Genomic DNA, 20393 nt, shown 5'->3' with positions numbered 1-20393 from the left:
TGAGGCAGCCGCAGATGTAAAGCAGACTGTACCCTTGCTTTCTGTCTTCTCTGTAGTTTGGATGGTGCCCATTACGTGCATAACTAACACTGTTGACTGTATGCTTCCGTGTGACCAAGTGCATGTGGAGAGGAAAGTTACCGTTTGCCCGCTTAAAGTTAAATGTTATGAATTTAAACATGTTCATGTAATGATCAGTTTGTTGAGCATGTGTTCACACCCTGTCACATGATTATTTCCTCTACTCAGAATGCTGCTTACAAACACAACACAGTTAACCTTGGCATGCTGCCCTATGGAGGTATTTCAGCAATGCATGCAGGCAGAAGCATGACTTTAAACTTGCAGACTAAGTCTAAATTTGATCTCCAAGAACTACCTCTCCAGAAAGTAAGTATGGACTGCCTTACATGTGTCAGCATACCAAAGCCGATTAATGTTGTTTGTTCACTTACTGTGTGTAGGCTGTACATACGAGCCCGCTCGGAAGACTCCGAGGCCAAAAAAGCACAAGGGCAAATACCGCAGAGCCCGAGCTCTCAGCCGCTGGCGAGCGCTCGGGCCGCGACCACGTTCGGGTTCCTGCTTAACGGCTTTGCTTTTTGGATTGAGCAGATCCATGGCTTTTTGAGTTGCTCTACGGCTCATTTTCTCAGGACCCATTTCTTTTCCTTTTATCGTCTGTCCTCCTTTCTTTTGTGTGTGTGTAGGTTTGTAAACATACGTTCTTTTGAACTCTTTTGGACATAGCCCCGTCCCCCCTCGCTGATGCGTTCAGAGCGCAGAGCTAGGATTAGCGTCGGCCTCGGCGGGGCCGCAGGGACCGAGCCCCACTGGGAAGGGAAGTGGCCGGCGCCCCCCGTGCCCCTGCAGCCCCTGGCTCGGTGGGAGCCCCCCCGGGGGGCAGCACGAGGAGAGCTTGGCGGCCTGGCCAGCAGGCACCTGCTCCCGGACTCCCACAGGAGGAGGTGCACAGGCCTCGCGCCCGCACGACACACACTGGGAGAGGCCCCCCACCGCCAAAGGAACATTCTGCTCTTTTCTTCAGGCACAGCTGAGCACGTGCATTTTCCCTGTTTCGGTTGGTTGACGCCTCTGTCTTAGTGACATTCTGATGGCCACCGGTGAGTCGGTTTCCCACCCTGTGTCAGCACGACGACGCGCGTAATGCGGTCAGGAGCCTGGCCAGGCCGAGGGCCAGGGAGCGGTGCCAGCAGGGCGGGGCCGTGAACACAGCAAGCAGACGCCCGCCCCGGCGACGTGCAAGGCCAAGGCCTCAGGCCCGTGTGCCCCAGAGAGCAGTGAAGCCACGGTTACGGCCAGGCCGCTCCATCGCCGGCTTCTCGGCGGGTGGGCGATGGACAAGCTAACTAACTAACTAACTAACTAACTAACTAAATTAAAAATCACAAAGTCAAGAACTTTCTAATGTTGCTTCTCCCGTCCCCGGTCCCCTGGGGCGGGACCTGAGGTGGGGGACGAACAGAGGCCTGGCTCGCGGGGGTGCCCGCGTCGGTGACACAACCGCTCCTGTGGCCAAACGCCAGACACTCGCCATCGCCGAGCGCAGGACTGGGACACGAATCCAGGGAGGTCCCAGCAGCCAGGACAGGCCAGCACGACCCCCACCCCGGGGCTCCCACCTCTGCCCTCACGGATTCCCGCGTCGCGGCTCAGAGGCCCCGCACCCAGAGGGCTTGGCAATTGATAGAAATCCAACCCTCACACCAGAAGGCTGAGTTTCAAACTTCAGTTAGCAGCGTAGGGAGATCTTGATGGGGAAGGAGCTGTTGCTTGCACCCCCACATTCTATGGAGAGCCCCTCATTTCGCATGATGTTTGGCCCCTTTTCCCTCCTCCATCTCTAGAACGATATAGATTCATCCAGAGTCGGAAACGTGATAACATATTTGAAACACTCTTCCTCAAAGGCCCCAAATATAAATTAGGTTACCTCTGTGCTCCCATATTGCTTTCCTGGTCTTGTTTGGGGTGCCCTAGAAAAGGGGTTCATGAACGGTTACCGCAGCTCTAAAATAATCTATGCCAGAAAAATAGTACAGAGTTACACTATTTAGACTTTTCAACCTTCCTCGGTTGGACAGAGATGACCTAAAGGAATCCTCTTTGGAAGCAACCTTCAATTGCAAACCCAATATAACTCAAGTTTTGAAAGATTCCCTCTCAAGATGAATTATCCTCACTATGTTCTTGTCCACACCAGAGAGAGAGACAGAGAGGGAGAGAAAAGAGAAGGCAAGGGAGGAAAAGGGATACAGACAGGACAATTACTCCATTACCCCTAAAGGATTTTATGGCCCCAAACTATCACTGTAAGCCCTACAAACTTTCAGCACTAGGCCTGATGTGTCCAGAATGTTCCAGACTCTACTTACTCCCATGGTTTCCACGCTCAGTCTCTGCCCCTTGATCTTCGTGCTCAGACACAGCTCCTCTGAGGAGCTTCTTTAATTCAAAAATCCCTTTGGTTTTTCTGCCAAGTCTTAGAGCAACCGCTTTTAAATTTTTCCTTTCTTGGCTCCACTGACCATTCCTAACAGGCCTTACGGCTGAGGTTCAGTTTCCCTGAACCCGTCTCACCGGGAGAAAATAATTATTTTCCTTGGGCTTACAAATGCATCAAAACCCATTGCAACATTTTTGTCTTGCTACTTAAGATGATAAAAATTAGCATCAGCAGTTTAAGATTTCTTTGCAGTCTCTAAATGCTCGTCAGCCATGAGAACTGCGTTGAAAATAAGAGTAATTGATAAACAAGCGTTTTCAGTAAATAAAATTGATGAAACCGTTCATTCTCCCAAAGAAATATGGGAGCTGTTTTTATTTATAAATTTCCTAAGTGACGGTGCGAGCCACCCCCAGCCCGGGATGTCCCAAGGAATCTAAATAAATATTTTCACGTATCATCACCAGTTCAGCACTGGACATGGGGGGGCAGCCGCTCCTCCAGGAACATTGGGGGGCTGAACCCACACCCTTCCTTCCCCCACGCTCTGCTTGTCAAGCCTCCGCTCTGGCGGTTAGGGGAAAGGAGCACTTTTTCGTATTTTCCGTCCCACGGAGCCCGTCGTTCTGCAGGTGTAAACCCGGCCAGGGCGCCTCCGTGACTCCGAGCCCCTCTCCACCTCCGCTTGCGCGGTCTCTGCTAGCTCGGGCCTCACTCGGCGGATCATTTGGTTTCTCTGGTTTGAGTTTCCGTGTAGGTCACCAAACGTACCCCGTCATTTTTTTTTTCTCAAAAGTTTTGAACAAATTTATCATCCACCTATGAAGAAAACAGCCGTTTGCGAACGAAGATGGAAGAATCTCTACTTCGGTTTGCAAAGTGAATATTTACGTAGATGGAAAGGAAAGGCCCTCCCAGACTTTTCCGGGCTTGGAAGCTTTCGGATTTGTCCCCGTTTACTACACGCCAGGTCAAGTACTGCACACACTTCCCACGGATTACAAGCCACACGTAGGCTTCCTGGGCTGTACACAGTAAATCACGTAGGCGATGGTGATTTTATGAAGCCTGGTAAGATATTAGCAGAAAGTCGAGAAATACAACAGAATTCTTTTAACATTTAATTTCCTTTCATGTTTTCATTCATTGATGTTTATTCTAATTTCCTAAAAACTTTAATAGTACTTGTAACCAGAACATTTAAGATACAGAAGTCAATGATCAAATCATAACATTATTAGCATTTTCCACCTATTCATTTATTTATTCATTCATTTATCCATTTATCATTTATTCGCTGCCTCTCCAAAAAGCATCTAAGGCAACTTTCTATGACATTATGAATGGTTCCGTGTGCTTCTTCGGATGTGTTCTGTTGTAATGGAGCCTAGTTATTGTCTTGAAGTTGTATGTCATTAGACGGAAATATAATATCATAAAATGTCAGTTCAAATTGCCGTTTTTATTAACCAGATTAATGGTAGAATAAATATTTTGCCAGAAGTATAAAGACTAGGATTTATTGGGAACCTACTGTGCACCTGGTACCATTAGGTACTTTAAACGCGGTTTTTCACGCCCGCCTCCCGAGGGGAGGTGTCCCTGCATGGTCCGGGCCCGGAGCCTGCGTCCTGCTCCCTTGTCGCAGCCCGCAGCTCCCGGGGTCGTGTCTAGGCAGAGCCTGCGCCGGGCTCTGCGGGGCGCCCAGGTCCCCGCTGTCTCCCCTGTGCCATGCAGCCCTCTCGCCCAGCTACAAGGCCTGGCCCCTCAGGGAACACCACCCCTCGCAGTCGATAGCGCCCTCTCACATACTGACCCTCTCACATCGTCTTCACAATCACCCAGAAAAATAGATTCTGTGGGATGGAGAGAAGAAAACACAGCAGGCACGTTAACCAATCCAGGACCTAGCGTGACCCCCACCAGGCCCCGCGTGCCGCAGGTGGCAGGTGGCAGGTGGCGGGTGGCAGGGCGTACTGAATGCTCATGCTGAGCCCCGCACCTCAACACCCACCCGCATCTCTGGGCACTCGTATGACCGAGACACATGCTCGAGGGCGGCCAAAGGCCAAAGGCCAAAGACCGTGAGCAGAAGAAAGTCACAGGTTAGGTCATTGTTGCTCCCGCAACCCAGAGACGAGTGGGGCTGGGGAAGAAACCCCAGTAGAGTGGGGTCGCTTCCATCTCCCCATGCTGGAGGAGCTGACACCTTGTTTTACTTGTTCCTTCCTTTCTAACTCCCACCACCTCGTATCACAGTGCAGCGCCCACTGCTTATTGGCATATTGCAACAGACACTAATATAAATCACACTTCCAGGGGCAGGGGAGTTGAAATTATGGAAATATATGTATTAAATCATCTTTTCGTAGAATTTTGCCTGGAAGAAAATGGCCTTGCTATGTGTTTTATTAGTTGATACACTATCTTTTTGGATTAGAGAAAATGGGATAGAAATGTGTGCACCTAAATTATCTTAAAATTTCTTCTGCCCTTTCTTACTGCATCTATGCAGATGACTCAGGGTCAAATGGTAGCAACGTTTGCTATGCATTTATTCACCCTAATCTCAAAGGTTACTTACTTAATTCCATTTTTTTCCCACCTAAAGCAAAGCAAGATTTATGCAGCACCTTGGGGCAACTTCTGCCTGTAGTTTCTATTGATTCTGCTGCATTTATTATTGGCTACCTATCGCTCAAGAAAGATTCACTTATCCTTCTAATTATGAAAAAAAACCTCCAACCTGTAAATCCACATAAGTCCTCATGGACAATGGCTAAAATTACCAAAATAATAATGTTAGGACTCGTACAGATGAAATAGTGAAATGCTGGTTTAAAAACCATCTAAATGTTACATTACAACCCTTGAGATCATAACCATTTATTATGAAATTTGGCATACCTTGGTCTTCGTAATACCTATTTTTTAAAAAAATATATGCAGAAAATGAATAACCATAATTTTCACTAGAAATACTTCAGGGAAAATTGTTTTTCAGACATTTTTGAATCCATGGTAATGCCTTTCGTGAACTATATGCCAATTACTAAGCGAGACAGATCCTTGAGTTCTTAAGGCATACATCCCAAGACCTTTGCAATGCGCCAAATGCTAATACCCCCTCGTATAACTTCTCCAGCTTAATGTACTACGTATAATTTGCCAAGCATTCGGTGCACCCACTAATTAGCTAACCAAAGCAAAACTACCAGACTCACTAAGCCCATTTATTCATAGATGTGACTCCTACACCTATACAGACTCACATATGGACACACATAAGCACATGCATGCACACACTCACACCCGTGGCATATATGTCACAGATATTCATGCACATTTTACGTCTCAGCAAAATCAGAAATTACTTCTTCCAGTAGTCCCTCATGGTCATTCCCAGTGGTCCAAAACTTAATGTTAAATCTACAAATGTCCACAGTCATTTCCAGGACTGTATTCCTTCAGCAAAACTAGCATTCGTGTATTTCTTAACAAATATAATTTCTGATTTTTCATAAATCATAGTGACCATTTTCTCTATGATTTTAAACTATTTAAAGACCTACAGAATTTCTTTTTTGGGGGGGTATATTTTTCAGTTGTTCCTTTTAATCCTTTAAAGAATTTTAACAACTGAGCAACTGCATCTATGTACAGTTCAGTAGCACTTTATCAAAAGTACAGTTTTTTTGTAAATAGCTATACATTTTTTGAGACAGACTGTGAACCCATTTGTATAATTCTCTTTTGGACCACCCCAACCCCAGCATTAATAAACAGCTTTCACAGTCTTTCTATTTCTCCAAACTTAAGCCCCCAGGGCGCCTCACTTGTTAAAAACAAACAGGCCACAGCACTCTTGAAATGAAGAAAGGAAATTGCTTTCAGGAAGTTGTTTTAATTTTGATGTCTAGTGAAAGGATTTTTTTCATGTGTCTGCATGTTTATGTTTTCTCTGACCCCTGTGATGTAGAATCGGTGTGGTTGCTAATTCTAATTTTAGAAAGAGAAAGATTGATTCCTAAACCAGTGAAGAGCCTACACCATCATGATATCAGGATTTTTGACTAAAGGGTTTTCACGTTTGTTTGTTTTTTTAACACCAGAAAGAATTCTGCAATTCTCAGTTGTTCTCTGTGACTGGGAGTCACATCTGGGCAGCAGAAGCAAGACTAGTGCAGGAAATAGGGGAGGAGAGGAGGATGCTATGGAGGGGGAAAAAAAGAAAAAGATAACTGCACTACATTGTGGCCGCATCTCAAAAATAGATTTTGCACACACACCTAGCCAGATGAACACATTCATTATCCTACTTCACTGGCAAAGAAATAAAGCCAGAATGACATGGATATTAGTTTAAACCATCAATTTAAACCAAAAATAAACAAAAGAGCACTTGCCAGTAGTGCTGACCCTAAATACTTCTATTTTAACTGCTTAATTTTAATGATTTGACTTGTCATATTTTAATGTCCAGAAAAATTGTATGCGGGCATATGCAAACATGTTCATCTGAAAAAGGAAAAGACTAAGAAATTAATACTTGAACACAGACAGACAGGCATTAAGTAGCTATCTGGTTTTTTTTTTTTTTTTCAAGTAGTATGTACTTTAAATGTGTTACCTACATGGGATTTTTCAAACAAACACAAGTGAATTCATTCCTAGCTAACCTTGATGCTTCGATGCACTACTTTTTTTCTCTTTTTTTCACACTTCTGATAGACCCATGAGAAAGGAGTTTATATGACCAAAGTATAAGAAGAAAATTGAGTTACCTCCTTACTTTTCATTATGTCCATGAGACCTTAGGAGAACTTCATCTAGGGTCATAATCTTATTTTAAAACAGTCCCAAGCAATCCCTTTTTATAAATGCATGCAGTCAGAATGCAGATTGGATGGTTATATAATTGTTTTTGAAAAAAAAGAAAAAACGACTAGGACCACTCTGTGTAACCAGATGAGGGCTGCCAAGCAGCTCAACTGTGCCACGTTGTGACGAGAATGGCCCAGTTCTCCCCTCCTGGGGTTGGGCAGCTCCTCACACAGAAGAGCTGCACATACACCCTCCAACCAGGCTTTATTTATCCATAGGGACCCTTCAAAACATATACAGAAAATGGTGTAGGAAACACTGAGCGTAATTTCTCACCCACATAAGATTTCCCCAGGAAATCAAGGAGTGCCTAGATAGCCTGTAGGTTAGGGCAGGAGAAAGTCTTCCAGAAAAGTTGATCTGCTTCCACAGGAAAAACAGACTAGTACTGTATCCCTCCGCTGGAGCTGTCTTTCTGATGGTGTGTAATCAATCACTTGCTATTACTCAGATCAGACCAGCGAGCCCACCCCAGTATCTAATATTAATAACAATAAAGGGGGGTATTATTATTATTTATTAAAAGTAATAAGCAGTAAATCCGCTAAAATATATGACGACTTTGAACTTTAAAGCACAAATGATCTATATAAATAAATTCAGAATCAAAACAGTCATTTATTTATGCTGTGATTCTAATAGCACAGTATTTTTTTATGTTCCTCTCATATTTCCCTAAAAGCGATTCTGTAGGTAATGTCATAGAACCATAAATCTACACTATGCTACTATTAACACTGTTTTGGATTAGTGTGCAAGGCATGTTCTACCAGAATCTGTACAGCCTTATAAAATTTGTTTAAGTTGTGGTTGGAATATTGAAAGTTATATACTATGCATTAGATGGTTTCAGCTTATATTCTAAATGGTAAGATCATACTAAAGAAATGAATTGAGCAGGTTTTAAATGTTGTGATTTTAAAGAATTGGTTGATGTTATTCTGATTATATTTTTTTATTCAGGTACTGTAAATAATCTAAACTTTTCTTTAAAATTCAGTAAATAACTCTAAGGTGGTTATTTTAATTGAATTTCTCACTGCGTCCAAAAGCTGTCAATTTAGAATTCTTATGGGGTAAATAGTGTATAATAATACTTCCAGTTCAGGATATTTGTTTTGCTGCAATTAAGCAAAATTAATCTTATCATAGTTACTAGGGACTCTTTTCAGAAAACTATGATAAACTTCTATTACATCACTAAAGAATGCCATACCATTTTCGCAATAGACCCCGTCCCAGCAAAGCAACATTTTAGACAATGGACAAGAAGATGTATCTCCTAGTGGCCAATGGAATCCTTATCCTCTTGGGAGGCGGGATGTACCTCCGGACACCATTACTAAAAAGGTAACCAATTTCAAATTAATGACACAACCCATGAAACCTGTGCATCCATTGTAATATGTAATCCATATCTTGTGTCTTAGCATCATTTCTAATTTTGTAATAAATTTAGGCTAAATATTATCCCAGTATAGGGAGTCTAGTTAACTATAGGTACATCGAAAAGAATGAGAAATGAACACTCCCAAATGTTCAGAGTTGGGAACAAATTTTTGTAGACAATATCCTGCCACCTCTCTGCAGGTACTATCACCTCTTACCAGTGCCGGGCTCCCACCTTCAAAGTGCAAGTACAGGAATGACCCTCTTTATCTCAGCAGTATGGTGTGTAGCCAGTTTGTGTAAAATGAAATTTGACTAGAAAAGGTTGATTGACCATTTTTAAAGTCACAGCAGCTCATTCACCCATTCATTCAATAACTCCTTATTGAGCAACTGTATGTACTCAGCTATGTATTGAGCACTTGCTAGATACTGGGGAACAAAAATGAGTAAGATGGTGTCTTACCTCGAAGACCTTTTAGTCTACTGAGGTAGCCTAAGTGGTAAGTAGGTAATTATAATACCACCTGTTAAACTGCCGTGAAGGGAATGAAAAGAAAAGCACAAGATGATCGCAACATATATGAGGAACAAGGGATGGGTATTCCAGAATATATTTTTTTAAACTCATATACTCAATAAGAAAAGACATACAGCACAATACAAAAGAATGGTAAAATACAAAGGGAGTTGGAATAGTAAATAAATATTTTTAAAAACTAAATATTTTTGGCAACCAGAAATGCAAGAATAAAGATACTATTTTATACCTATTAATCACAAAAGTCAAGTCTGAAAAATGTAAGTTGTTTGCAAGTATATGAGCAATGGAAACCATTTTATGGTTCTTATAGGAATAAAAAGCACAATCACTATGGTATCAAATTATCTTACGAAGCTGAACATGCACATACCCTACATTCCAACAATTACCCTCGTGAGGTATTATTCAAGACACTTGTAATGTTTACAACAGTAGAACACTGGAAAAACCCAAATGCCCAGCACCAGGAAAGCATGTAAATAAGCTCTGTTATTCACAAAGAAGAGTATTTTATAGCAGTGAAAATTAGTTAATCATAATTATGATAATGTGTATAAACTTTAGAAACATAATTTGAGTAAAAAACAAGTTTCAGAAGATGGAACACATCAAAACTCATATTTATAAATCTCAAAAACAAGCAAAACTAAAAATATATTGTTTAGGCATAAGTACATGAGTCAGAAAACTATTTTTATAAGGGAATGGTTAACAAAATTTATGATTGTGGTTATTTCTGAAGGGAAGGCTGGGGTAGGATCAGTGAGGAAACTTGCATTATTCTTGCTACTGTCTTGTTTCTTAGGCCAAATTGTGGCTCTTACATTTAGTTCTTAAGTACACAAGTGTTTATTTTGTAATTGTGCTTCATAACTTACATGTATAATCATATACTTTACTTGTAATCTAGGTGATGATTTTCCTCCTGATGACTACTTTCTGCTGCTTTTTTTCAAAAAAATGCATATTAACTATCAAATTATTTTACCTAAAATTATTTATTGTTAATGATCTTATTTGTATGTGTTACACATGTTATTAGTCTACCTATTGGGCAGTATTAAGCATAGCAGAAAAACATAACAGTGTGATTGATGCTATAAAGCTGGGATATAGGGCTCTGAGAGTATCTGGGAAGGGCGCCTTTTTAGTAAAGAAACTGAAGTTGAGAGGAGTGATGTAAAATAAGGCAGGAAGGTAAACAGAAGTTTGATCACACTGCACTTTATTCTGAAGGAAAGGAGAAGGGGAGCATTGAAGTGTTTTAAACAGGGGAAAGCCAAGATTAAATTTTCATTTAAAGAACACTCTGATAGCTTTACAGAGAAGGAATTGTAGAATAGAAAGACTGAAGGCATTGGAACCAGGTAAAAAGCTTCTTTTGTGATCTACGGTGGTTGGGAGCAAAATGCATAGATTCAGTATCTTCTTCAAAGGCGAGCCAACATGATATTGTGATTGACTGGACGTGGGATAGAGGAGATAGATACAAGCTCCGTGGCTGACACACAGGTTTCCAACTTAGACAAGGGACTGATGTTGTGCCATTCCCTGAGATTGCAAGTAGAGGTGGAGGAGAGGAGGGTAGTTTAAGTTTTAAATGTGTTGATTTGAGGGAGGTTTAGGGTATTGGAGTGATAATGCTTAGTGGGTATTTGGATATATTTATCTGAAGTTCAGGAAAGAAATCTTAGCTGAAGATACAAACTTAGCAATCATCAAAATACATGTCACGATTGAGCTGTGAGTGAGACAGATGGATGACACAGAACTCCATGAACGCCAACATTTAAGGGATGTTCTTAGAAGAACAGAGAAGGAGTAATCAAAGATTTTATCAGTAGGGTTATTTCTGCCACACATTATAGAAAATTCAAGGGAAACAGCCTTGAATGTTAGGTGAATATTTAGCTAATTATCAAGATTAGAGTTAGCCTCCAGTTATTTAACCTAAATACTTAGGTTTGTTTTTTTTTTCTCTCTCTCTCTCTCTCTCTCTCTGATCTTCTATCCATACTGTTGGCTTTATCCTAAAATTGGTTTCTCTCATTATTTTAAGTTGGCTGCCAATGACAAATGGAGATACAAGCTTCCTCTTTCAAATCAGTCAAGGGAGAGAACCAAGTTCCTAACAGCTGTCTCTGATAAGCAAAACCTCCCAAATCCCTCAACAAACCTCTTCTTACATCTCACTGATTCAAAATAGCTGAGGACTTCCCACCCCCCAGCAAGTCTAATAAAATCATGATTGGCTTTGACTAATCAGTTGCAGTAGAATAGATAGGGCTTTCAATTCCAATGATCACTAGGAAACAAGAAGGAAAAACTAAAAGGAAATAAAGTTTTAAGTAGGGAGTGGCCAACAGTGTTATGTGGTGCCAAAAAAAAAAAAAATCAAACAAGGTAAGTATAACTAAAGGCTCTTTGGATTTAGAAACAGAGAGGTCACTGGTGGCCTTGGCAAAAGGAGCTTATTTAACTGATGGAGTGGAATCCATTGGAACCTACAGTAAGGAGTAGATAAACATAGAAACCTCGAAAATTCAAGAAAGGAATGAGAGTATTATGGTAGACTCTGAAGAGGGATAGAAGAAAGACAAAAGGAATATTAAAGATGGCAGACCTCTGACCACATTGGAAGGCTGATAAGAAGATACTGGTAAAAAGGAAGTTGAAAATCTCAAAGAAGAAAGGAAGAGAATCTATTTCTTTATGAGGAAATATAAGAGGATGAATATGATGACAGGAAGTTCAGGGAATACCTATCAGAGCCGAGGGAAGGTGGCCTGACCAAAGGAGGGAACCATATCCACTTACATAGCTGCAAAGGGCTACTCTAATTTTTCCATAAAAGAAAAAGATTTATTCACCTGGAATTAACAGATGCTTACATTATCCATCCGTATATCCATCTTACCTGAAATTATTTTCAAACTCCATAATATTATGTTCAATCATATCATCAGTACAAATCATGATCACTTGCTTGCTTCTCTACTTGCTTTAAGAACCTCATGCAACCCCGTAGGGAGTAAACATTTGTGAGGTTGTTGATCTTATGAAAGACTAACACAATTGTTTAATGTACCTGAAAACGTCATAACCTTCTATACTTCTTGTCAAATGTGAAATGATGTAGGATGTCTTTCGTGTGTAAATTCATTGGTATCTTCTTCCCACGAGATGCATTTTCAGACTACCCCAAGTTATAGCACTTTTGCCTAAAATCTGAGATTTTAGAACATACAGATACATCTACCTATTATCACACGGAGAGCATAAATAATGCTCTAAATTTTCAAATTCAGGTTTTTATTGTATAATAATAAAATATATAATTGAATGTAATATATATAACAGTTGAATATATTAAGTCAATTACTATTCAGTGAAAAACAACCTAAGGAAATGAAAATGGTAATGGAATTATCAGCCCAGGCTGCAGGATTTACTGAAATACCTCTGAAAATTATACGATTATTTCTTGGGTTTATATTTCATTCTGCAGTGAATGCTTTTAAAAATCAGTACTACATTTTGTTGAAACGAGTAGTCATTGGGCCAGATAGAGTGAGAATGGAAAATTAAAAATTGAACTATTAATGGAATGGGGAATCAAAGGAAAACAAGTAGTGAAGTCTTAGCCAGCTCCATTTGAGTGTATTTCTTGAGGTCTCTGTATGTATCAGATATTTTTTCATCTTATTGCTATGCCTAGAGGTACTCCTGTGTTACTGCCGTGATACTCCAACTGTGTGGTATCAGTGCTGCGATACTACTGTGACCAGAAACCACTGTGCTGCTTCAGAGATGCAGTGGGAGACACGGGTTTAGACTGAACGGTGACTGAACCATAGCTCTCTGGTGAACTAATATCAATAGTATTCATGGGGATGCCCATGAGTGCCCCAAGCACCAAAGGAGAACAAATTTGGGTGCTCTCCAACACATAAAATATTTTAGACATGCAAAGTAGTTAGACAAAAGTTGCTCATCGATCAGAAAGCGTTTTGTTCTTTACCTACTGTTTCTGTCCTGAGGACCTGAGAGTGGCTCATCCTTGGCAAAATGTGTGGGAGTGTAAAATCTGGACTTGTTCTTTGTTCTCTTTTCTTTTCTTTTTTTCTGAGTGGCAAGAAGTAGGATTTAACTGACTTGATAATTCTCTCTTGCCACGTCAGTGTCCAAAATCTCAAATTTTAAATGTCCGTTTATCCAAAAAGTATGGGAGTCATTGCTAGAAGAACATGTCACAGCCAACGTAAATCTCCCCGAGTTCCGAGTGGTACTACTCCAGCACTTTAAGGATTGCTATTAAAAATTTTGCAATGGCTGAAAACAACAGTATTTTCAAGGATATTTGTATGTTAGACTCCTTTCACATCTCTGCGTTCACAGCTGTAGTCTATTGGATTATGCTGCAGTCACCTTGGTAAGAACTATCATGTACCATATATTAAATATCACTCTGTGGCGGGCATTGTGCTGAATGTTCTAACGTATTTCTTCATCTAAGCCCCATGACAACCATATCAGGTAAGTACTAGTATTTTTATCCACTGTATAAGAGAAAAAAACGGAGGTTCTCAGAGACACAGAGTTTAGGTTAGATTACATGCCAAGGTTTCACAGGTGACTAAATACTTTGGACTACTCGCCTGCACTTAGAAAAAAATAGTAAAATAGAAATAGAAAAAATAGTAGGAAGGTCATAGAATAAAATGTAAGTGGAAAATTTTTCATTTTAAAGTCAGACATTAGGGGCACCCGGGTGGTTCAGTCGGTTAAGCACCTGCCTTTTGTTAAGTCATGGTGCTCAGGTCGTGATCTCAAGGTCCTGGGACTGAGGCCCCCAACCCCACCCCGCTCAGCGGGGAGTCTGTTTCTCCCTCTCCCTCTGCTCCTCCCCTCATGTGCTCTCTCTCTCTCTCAAATAAATAATTATTTTAAAAAATTAAAAAGAATAAAAAATAAAATCAGACATTATACTCTGATTTGGCCGACTCCTTCCGTAGGAGTCACAAGGCTGTTTTTCCCTAACTCTGAAATGATAAACTCTTTTAAGGATATTAAGCCTTAAAAAAAAAAAAAAAATACTGAGAGTCTTAAGGTTGAATATCCCTGAGAAGATTTAAAATTGAAGGATAGAACAATGCTGGACAGAAAAGCATTGCAGCCCAAAGGCTAAAGTGGCGTATTAAAACAAATGAAACTTAAAACATTTCCTTTCTGGAAAAGGCAATAACCAAAAAACTTTAAAATCCTTGTGATATTAAATCTGAAAAAATTTTAATATGTAAAGACTAGACTTTCAAAGCTCTCGTTTAGCATTCATGACTTTTCCCCTCCCACGTGTCTATTTTTCTAAGTTAAGTACGTAATTGCTTGGCAGCTAGAATAATAAAGATAGATAATCAAGGGTCAACACCGGGATGGACACCGTTGAAAAGCAAAGCATAAATGCGTAGCTAATTTAGTCTTGGCTCACAAACTTATCCCTCGTGCTGAATTTGCCCATGATTTTCTCACATCTCTGGTGCCAGTTCAGCCATGAAGGGCTTCATGATTGCCAGATGCTTGGCATCTCTGAGGCATGCCCAGAAACTCATTAGGAGAAACTTAAAGAAATTCAAGAGAAACGATATGGGCCTTTTTTTTTTTTTTAATCATTTTCATGTTCATTTTATCCTTTCTTTCCAAGGCCCCCAAATTGGAATTTTTGCTCTTTCAGATCATATGAAGAATTTTTAAAGTTTTTAATTAAGTTCCTGGGAAGGAATATTCATTCCTTATTTTAATTTTGGCATTTCTCATATATCTTAGTATAATGCATTTTACTGCTTCTTACTACATGTATTTAGAAAGAAAAGATCCAAAATACCTTCTGAAAATCTCATGTTGTGTCGCTGTGACCATCTGGTCAAAACATCATTTTTGTTTTAAGACAACTGAATCAGGGGTTCCTGGGTGGCTCAGTTGGTTAAGCATCCGACTCAGTTTCAACTCAGGTCATGACCTGAGGGTCCGGGATCAAGCCCCTACGTTAGGCTCCGTGCTCAGTGTGGAGTCTGCTTGAGAGTCTCTCTCCCTTTCTCTCTGCCTTTCCCACTTGTGCGTTTGCTCAGTCTCTCTAAAATAAACAAATAAATTTTTAAAAAATAAAAAGAGCAAGTCAAAATGTGGAAGAAGCAGATAGGAAAATCATCCCAGGAGACTTTACATATAAAAGATGAGATACAGGGAGATAGAAATGTTTCTCGTTTCCATCAACTACATCAGAATCAGGAACATCAGTTGTGGTTTAAAATAAAAGTGAGATTAAAAAAAAAAATATTCTGAACCCTTAGGAATTGTCAGTTCTGTAGCTAAACTCTCCTTTTTTATACAGAAAGAGGTGTGTCAGGTTGCGTAGGTTTCTCCCGAGACTTTGTATTTTTCCTTCCCAGTGTAGACCAGTAACAGAGAGGAGCCCCCGGGGGAGAGCCTGGCCTGGGTCAGTCCACAGGCGAGTGGGAACAGCTTTCCCCATCACCGTGAGCGCCCAGCCCGGTCCTGGCTCCCGCCTTGTTGCTTCTCCTTCCCAGGCCTCATTTGTTGTGTCTGATGGGAGCAGATTTTGCACTGGTCCGAGTAGGTTTTTCTTTAATTCTTCTGGTAGACTGGCCAGCACCGAAAATCAGGAACAGATTGGAATTCCTCCTACAGCCATTCGTAACTCCAAACATTTTTCTAAATGTTAGGAAACGGTCTTCCTGAACCACTTGGCTGGCTGAGATTCTCCTTGCTTCCTTCATCCTCTTCCTGTCGCCCTCACTCATGGTGGTGTCAGGCTCCGTGTTGAGCAAAATAAAGACTGTCCCGATACCCGTGTGATGGCATCTACGGGGCTGCGGAGCTCCAGGAAGCGATAGCAGCCAAACGCACCCTCCGTCGGTGAGCTCTGCCCGAAACCCAAGAACTGAGTCAGTGGAAGGCCAAATTGATGAAGTCATACAATTACAGATTTTTAAATTACAAAAACAAGAAAACCTCTTCGCACAATACGTCGTCCCCAGAAAGACGTTTCTTACGCGAATGTACTCAAAGTTTTACTCTTGACCAAAAGCCACTTTTTTCAAGGACCAAAGTTTAAAAAGGAGAGGGGGACATTGGGAAGATACCAAATGCATGAACCTCTATCCCTCTGGATAGAGCAGGACTCTGAAAATGACTCTCTCTACCTAAAACAATGCAACCCTACTTTTCTTGGAGTTTGGGTACCCGGAAATAATCTGAAACTGATTATTCGTGTAAATCTTACCCTTAGATTGAAAAAGGGGTTTTAAGCAACACACCAGTTGCCTGGGAGGCAAGCGTACCCACCCTCCCACAAATACCCCTCCAGGTTAGGCAGGGTCAGGAGTAAGAGAGGTAGGTAGGGGAAAATCATGGCTCTTGTGGCTGGGTATCAATCATGGATCATACTGTTAGCATCCACTCACTGGAGGCTCTTTGAAATTTCTGGTGCTTTTTTTTTTTTTTTCTGATGCTAATTTTTAGTGACTGTATTAAGAGCAAGCACTAACTTCTTCCCCTGACACCTATATGCCTTTGTCTCTACTAGAACAGCCTCAACATGGTCTTTATGGCATAAATATGTTATTGATCCAGAAGAGAATGAAAATGCATTGCTAGAGGTCAAGTTAAAACACGTACAACAGTCCAAGGAACAATAATGGGAGTTGTGAGCTAAGGGCTCAATCTCGTCTTGAGAATTTCAATTCGCATTCCTTTTATGTGACCAGAATCACAACTGTTATTCAGATGGACTCTTAAAACCTAGCTTATTGATGGCCAACATGTTACCTTTTCCAGTAAATCAATGCGGCCGTGTCTTTCCCTATACTGGAGAAATAAGAATGAACATAACCGATGAGATTCAATGCCCCCCCCCATAATTGCAGATTATTGATCTAAGAGAGAGAAGCCTGAATAAATATAAAGACTTGTTAAGCAACAACTAATTGCCAAAGCAGGAGTACGTGACCTGTAGGAAGTCAAAAATTTTATGAAAAGAGGAGCCTTCGGAGGCAGATCCGTGTCCTCAGTAACAGTCACCGGATCAGGAAGAAGACTTTGAAGAAATCAATGAAGCAACTTCCTCTATTTAATGATCCATTTCAAAGACTTGTTTTGTTAAGCTGACAGCTAGGATGATGTAGTTTTAATCAATTTATTGTAGTATTATGTGCTTCGTAGACGTTTTAAACTTACCCTATTTCTATCGCGCAATGGAGTTTGTTCTCAAAAATAATGCGGATAGGAGGTGGTGGAAATGTCAACGGAAGACAAGTCTTCCCTAGGCGTGCAGCTGAAGAACGCAGGACTGGAGCCCAGGAAGCTGTTTCTACAGCCGGGTCTGACCAGGTGTTATTCCAGGAAGGGACCCGCCCCCCGGCCCCGACTCAACCACAGAAATTCAGAAAACATCATAGCGTAGCCCTGTTGCAGTAGCCAATAACCCTCAACGTCAGCAATATAGGAGACAGAGTTAGCTAGTACGTTTTGCCACAGCTTGGTATGGTCTCTTCTGTTCCCTGCTCCGAAGAGAGAAAGAAACCCTGGCTCCAGTCATGTGCTAAAAAATCATTTTTGAGTGCTCTTCTACTTGTTGTTCTTGACCCTACACATATCAAGTATTGTAGATATTCTTTTCTTTAAAGATCGTATTCATTTATTCATGAGAGACACAGAGAGAGGCAGAGACCCAGGCAGAGGGAGAAGCAGGCCCCAAGCAGGGAGCCCGACGTGGGACTCGATCCCGGAACCCCGGGGTCATGACCTGAGCCCAAGGCAGACGCTCACTACTGAGCCACCCAGGCGCCCCTATTTTAGATAATCTTAAAAGCACTTGTTTTCCAAACTTCATTTTGTTCAGTCTGACACATTTACAAATTCTTTACTTACTTTTGTGAATCTCAGAAGGAACAGAATCAGGAGCTCTAACGCATGATTGAAACCTACCTATAGATTCTTGCATCATATTGAATTTTGTTCATTTTCTTCATTTTGTTTCTCAGTAATTGAGCATATCCAGCTTCCTGATCATATCGTCGAAGATTCCAGCCACCACTTCCTGTTTAATACTGTCTCCATTTTCAAAAAAAAAAAAAAAAAAAGAAATCACCTCAATCCTGTCACCAAAAACCACTGGTAAAAGTGATAAAACTGCACCAAATAGTGAATCAATCCCTGTAAAATGACAATTACACCAAAACATGAAAACTCAACTATGCACTAACCTGCAGAGGGAAAAAAAGAATCCCAATTTTTTAATTAGCTTTTAAGGTCTTGCTTTTTTTTTCTTTTTTTCTTTTAAGCAGGAGTACAAACAAACAAACAAACAAAAACTGTGAGCTTTAAGTTTGACCTTAATTGGCCCTTGAGCATATTAAGCTTTGCTGTTGAGTGTCTGCAGTGGGGAAGAGAGGACAGTGATGCATATCTTGTAAGGTGGTCCTAAAAATTAAGATCATGATGTAAAATACTTATTACAATGTCTGTCATGTTGGTGTTTAATTATTGGCAGCTATTATTATTATTTATTTTTTTAAGATTTTATTTATTTATTCATGAGAGATACAGAGAGAGAGAGACGCAGAGACATAGACAGAGGATCACACCCTGGGCTGAAGGCAGACGCTCAACCGCTGAGCCACCCAGGCATCCCAGACTGTGTTTTTTAAATTTGTATGTGCTATTCTCCATAAAAGAGGCCATTTCTCAACATCTGAAACAAAATGCCTAATTTACTGCTTGCTAGCAAAGAACTTGTAAGGCACAGAGATTTCTGAGTAAACTGGAGTCTGGGGAAAGCATGGAGTTCAAGGATTGGTGGATTTTTAGAAGTTGGAATATTAGGGGTTCATTGACTTTGAACTGGCGAAGCATGGTTATTTGAGTGAGACTGTTAATTATTGGCTAACTTTTAGGAGCGATTTCTAATGCAAATGGTCATTAATTAATCGCAACAGCTTTAAAAACAGTTCTTTGGGATGATTATTCATTGCCATGTCCAAAGAACAATCAGACCTTTATTTAGCAGGGAGCTTTGTATTCTCATTGCAATTACGGAGTACTTACTGTGCACCAAACAATATGCTCAATTTATTACATTATCTTCTTCAATCCTCACAATATTCTGTGAGGCGGTTGTGGTTGTCTACAGTTTTCACATGATAAGCAGAGGGCTTAGGTAACTTGCGTATGACCGCATAACCCAAAAAGTGATAGAACGAGAAATAAAACCCAGAGTCCTCGGACTCCAAAGACTGTGCTATCTGTACTTCCTCTATTATTTTTTTAAGTTAACTCCTGGCATTTCTACAACCCCCCCCCCCATTTCTATAATTTTGTCATTTTAAGAATGCCATACAAATGGAACCCTACAGTGTGTAATCTTTAGGGATTAACTCTTTTACTCAGCATAATTTTCTGAAGATTTGTTCACTCCATCATGTGTGTTAATAGTTTCTTCCCTTTCCTCGCTGATTAGTATGCCATGGTATGGATGCCTCCGTTTGCTTACCTGTGCACCCCCTGAAGGAAACCTGGGTTGTTTCGGGTTTGGGCCTGTTATGAAGAAAATTGTGCCAAACATTCATGGCCAGGATTTCGTCTGACTGTAAGTCTGGCGTCTAGGATCAATGTCCAGTAAAGGAACTGCTGAATCATATATGGTACTTGCATTATTTAGTTCTTTTTTTAAGAAACTGCCAAATACGTTTCCAGAATGGCTCTACCATTTTCTCTTTGCAGCAGCAGCTTCTCAGTGGTCCGGTCTCCCCTCATCGTCCTCAGCATTTGTTGGGGTCACTCTGTTTTATCTAGGCAGTCTGACACGTCTGTAGTGATGTCTCACTGTGGCATTAAGTTCTCTGATAGCTGATGATGGTGAACATCCTTCCAGGTGCGTGTTTGCTGCCATCTGTATTGTCTTTGGCGAAATGCCCCTTCGTATCTTTCAACATCATTCCAAGTGCATTACTTAATTTCTTACTTATGCGTTTTGAGGTCTTTCTCCTTGATGCTGTTCTTGTCAGCTACGTGATTTGCCAATCTTTTCTCAAA

At 40.9% G+C, this 20393-nt stretch overlaps 1 protein-coding gene across 18 annotated transcripts in view; it reads left to right on the top strand.

Moving 5' to 3' along the window:
• LRRC7 (leucine rich repeat containing 7) overlaps window positions 1-20393 on the top strand; it is a 491902-nt gene that overhangs the window by 417110 nt on the left and 54399 nt on the right. For 10 of the 18 annotated variants that reach the window (XR_012000827.1, XM_072754894.1, XM_072754893.1 and 7 more), the window contains 2 exons: window positions 250-390; window positions 8582-8701. The exons of 2 other annotated variants lie outside the window; for them this stretch is intronic. Coding sequence is in view for 13 of the 16 variants with exons in the window: in XM_072754894.1 (XP_072610995.1) it covers window positions 250-390; window positions 8582-8701 (261 nt within the window). In the remaining 3 variants the exon portion in view is untranslated. The remainder of the gene's footprint in view (window positions 1-249; window positions 391-8581; window positions 8702-20393) is intronic. 6 more of the 18 variants (XR_012000829.1, XR_012000828.1, XM_072754886.1 and 3 more) reach the window with 1 other exon arrangement.

This window comes from Vulpes vulpes, chromosome 3 (assembly GCF_048418805.1).
Source record: "Vulpes vulpes isolate BD-2025 chromosome 3, VulVul3, whole genome shotgun sequence".
In the NCBI taxonomy this organism is placed as follows: Eukaryota; Metazoa; Chordata; class Mammalia; order Carnivora; family Canidae; genus Vulpes; species Vulpes vulpes.
The sequence above is the reverse complement of the archived record's forward strand: the minus strand, read 5'-3'. Positions and strand labels throughout refer to the sequence as shown.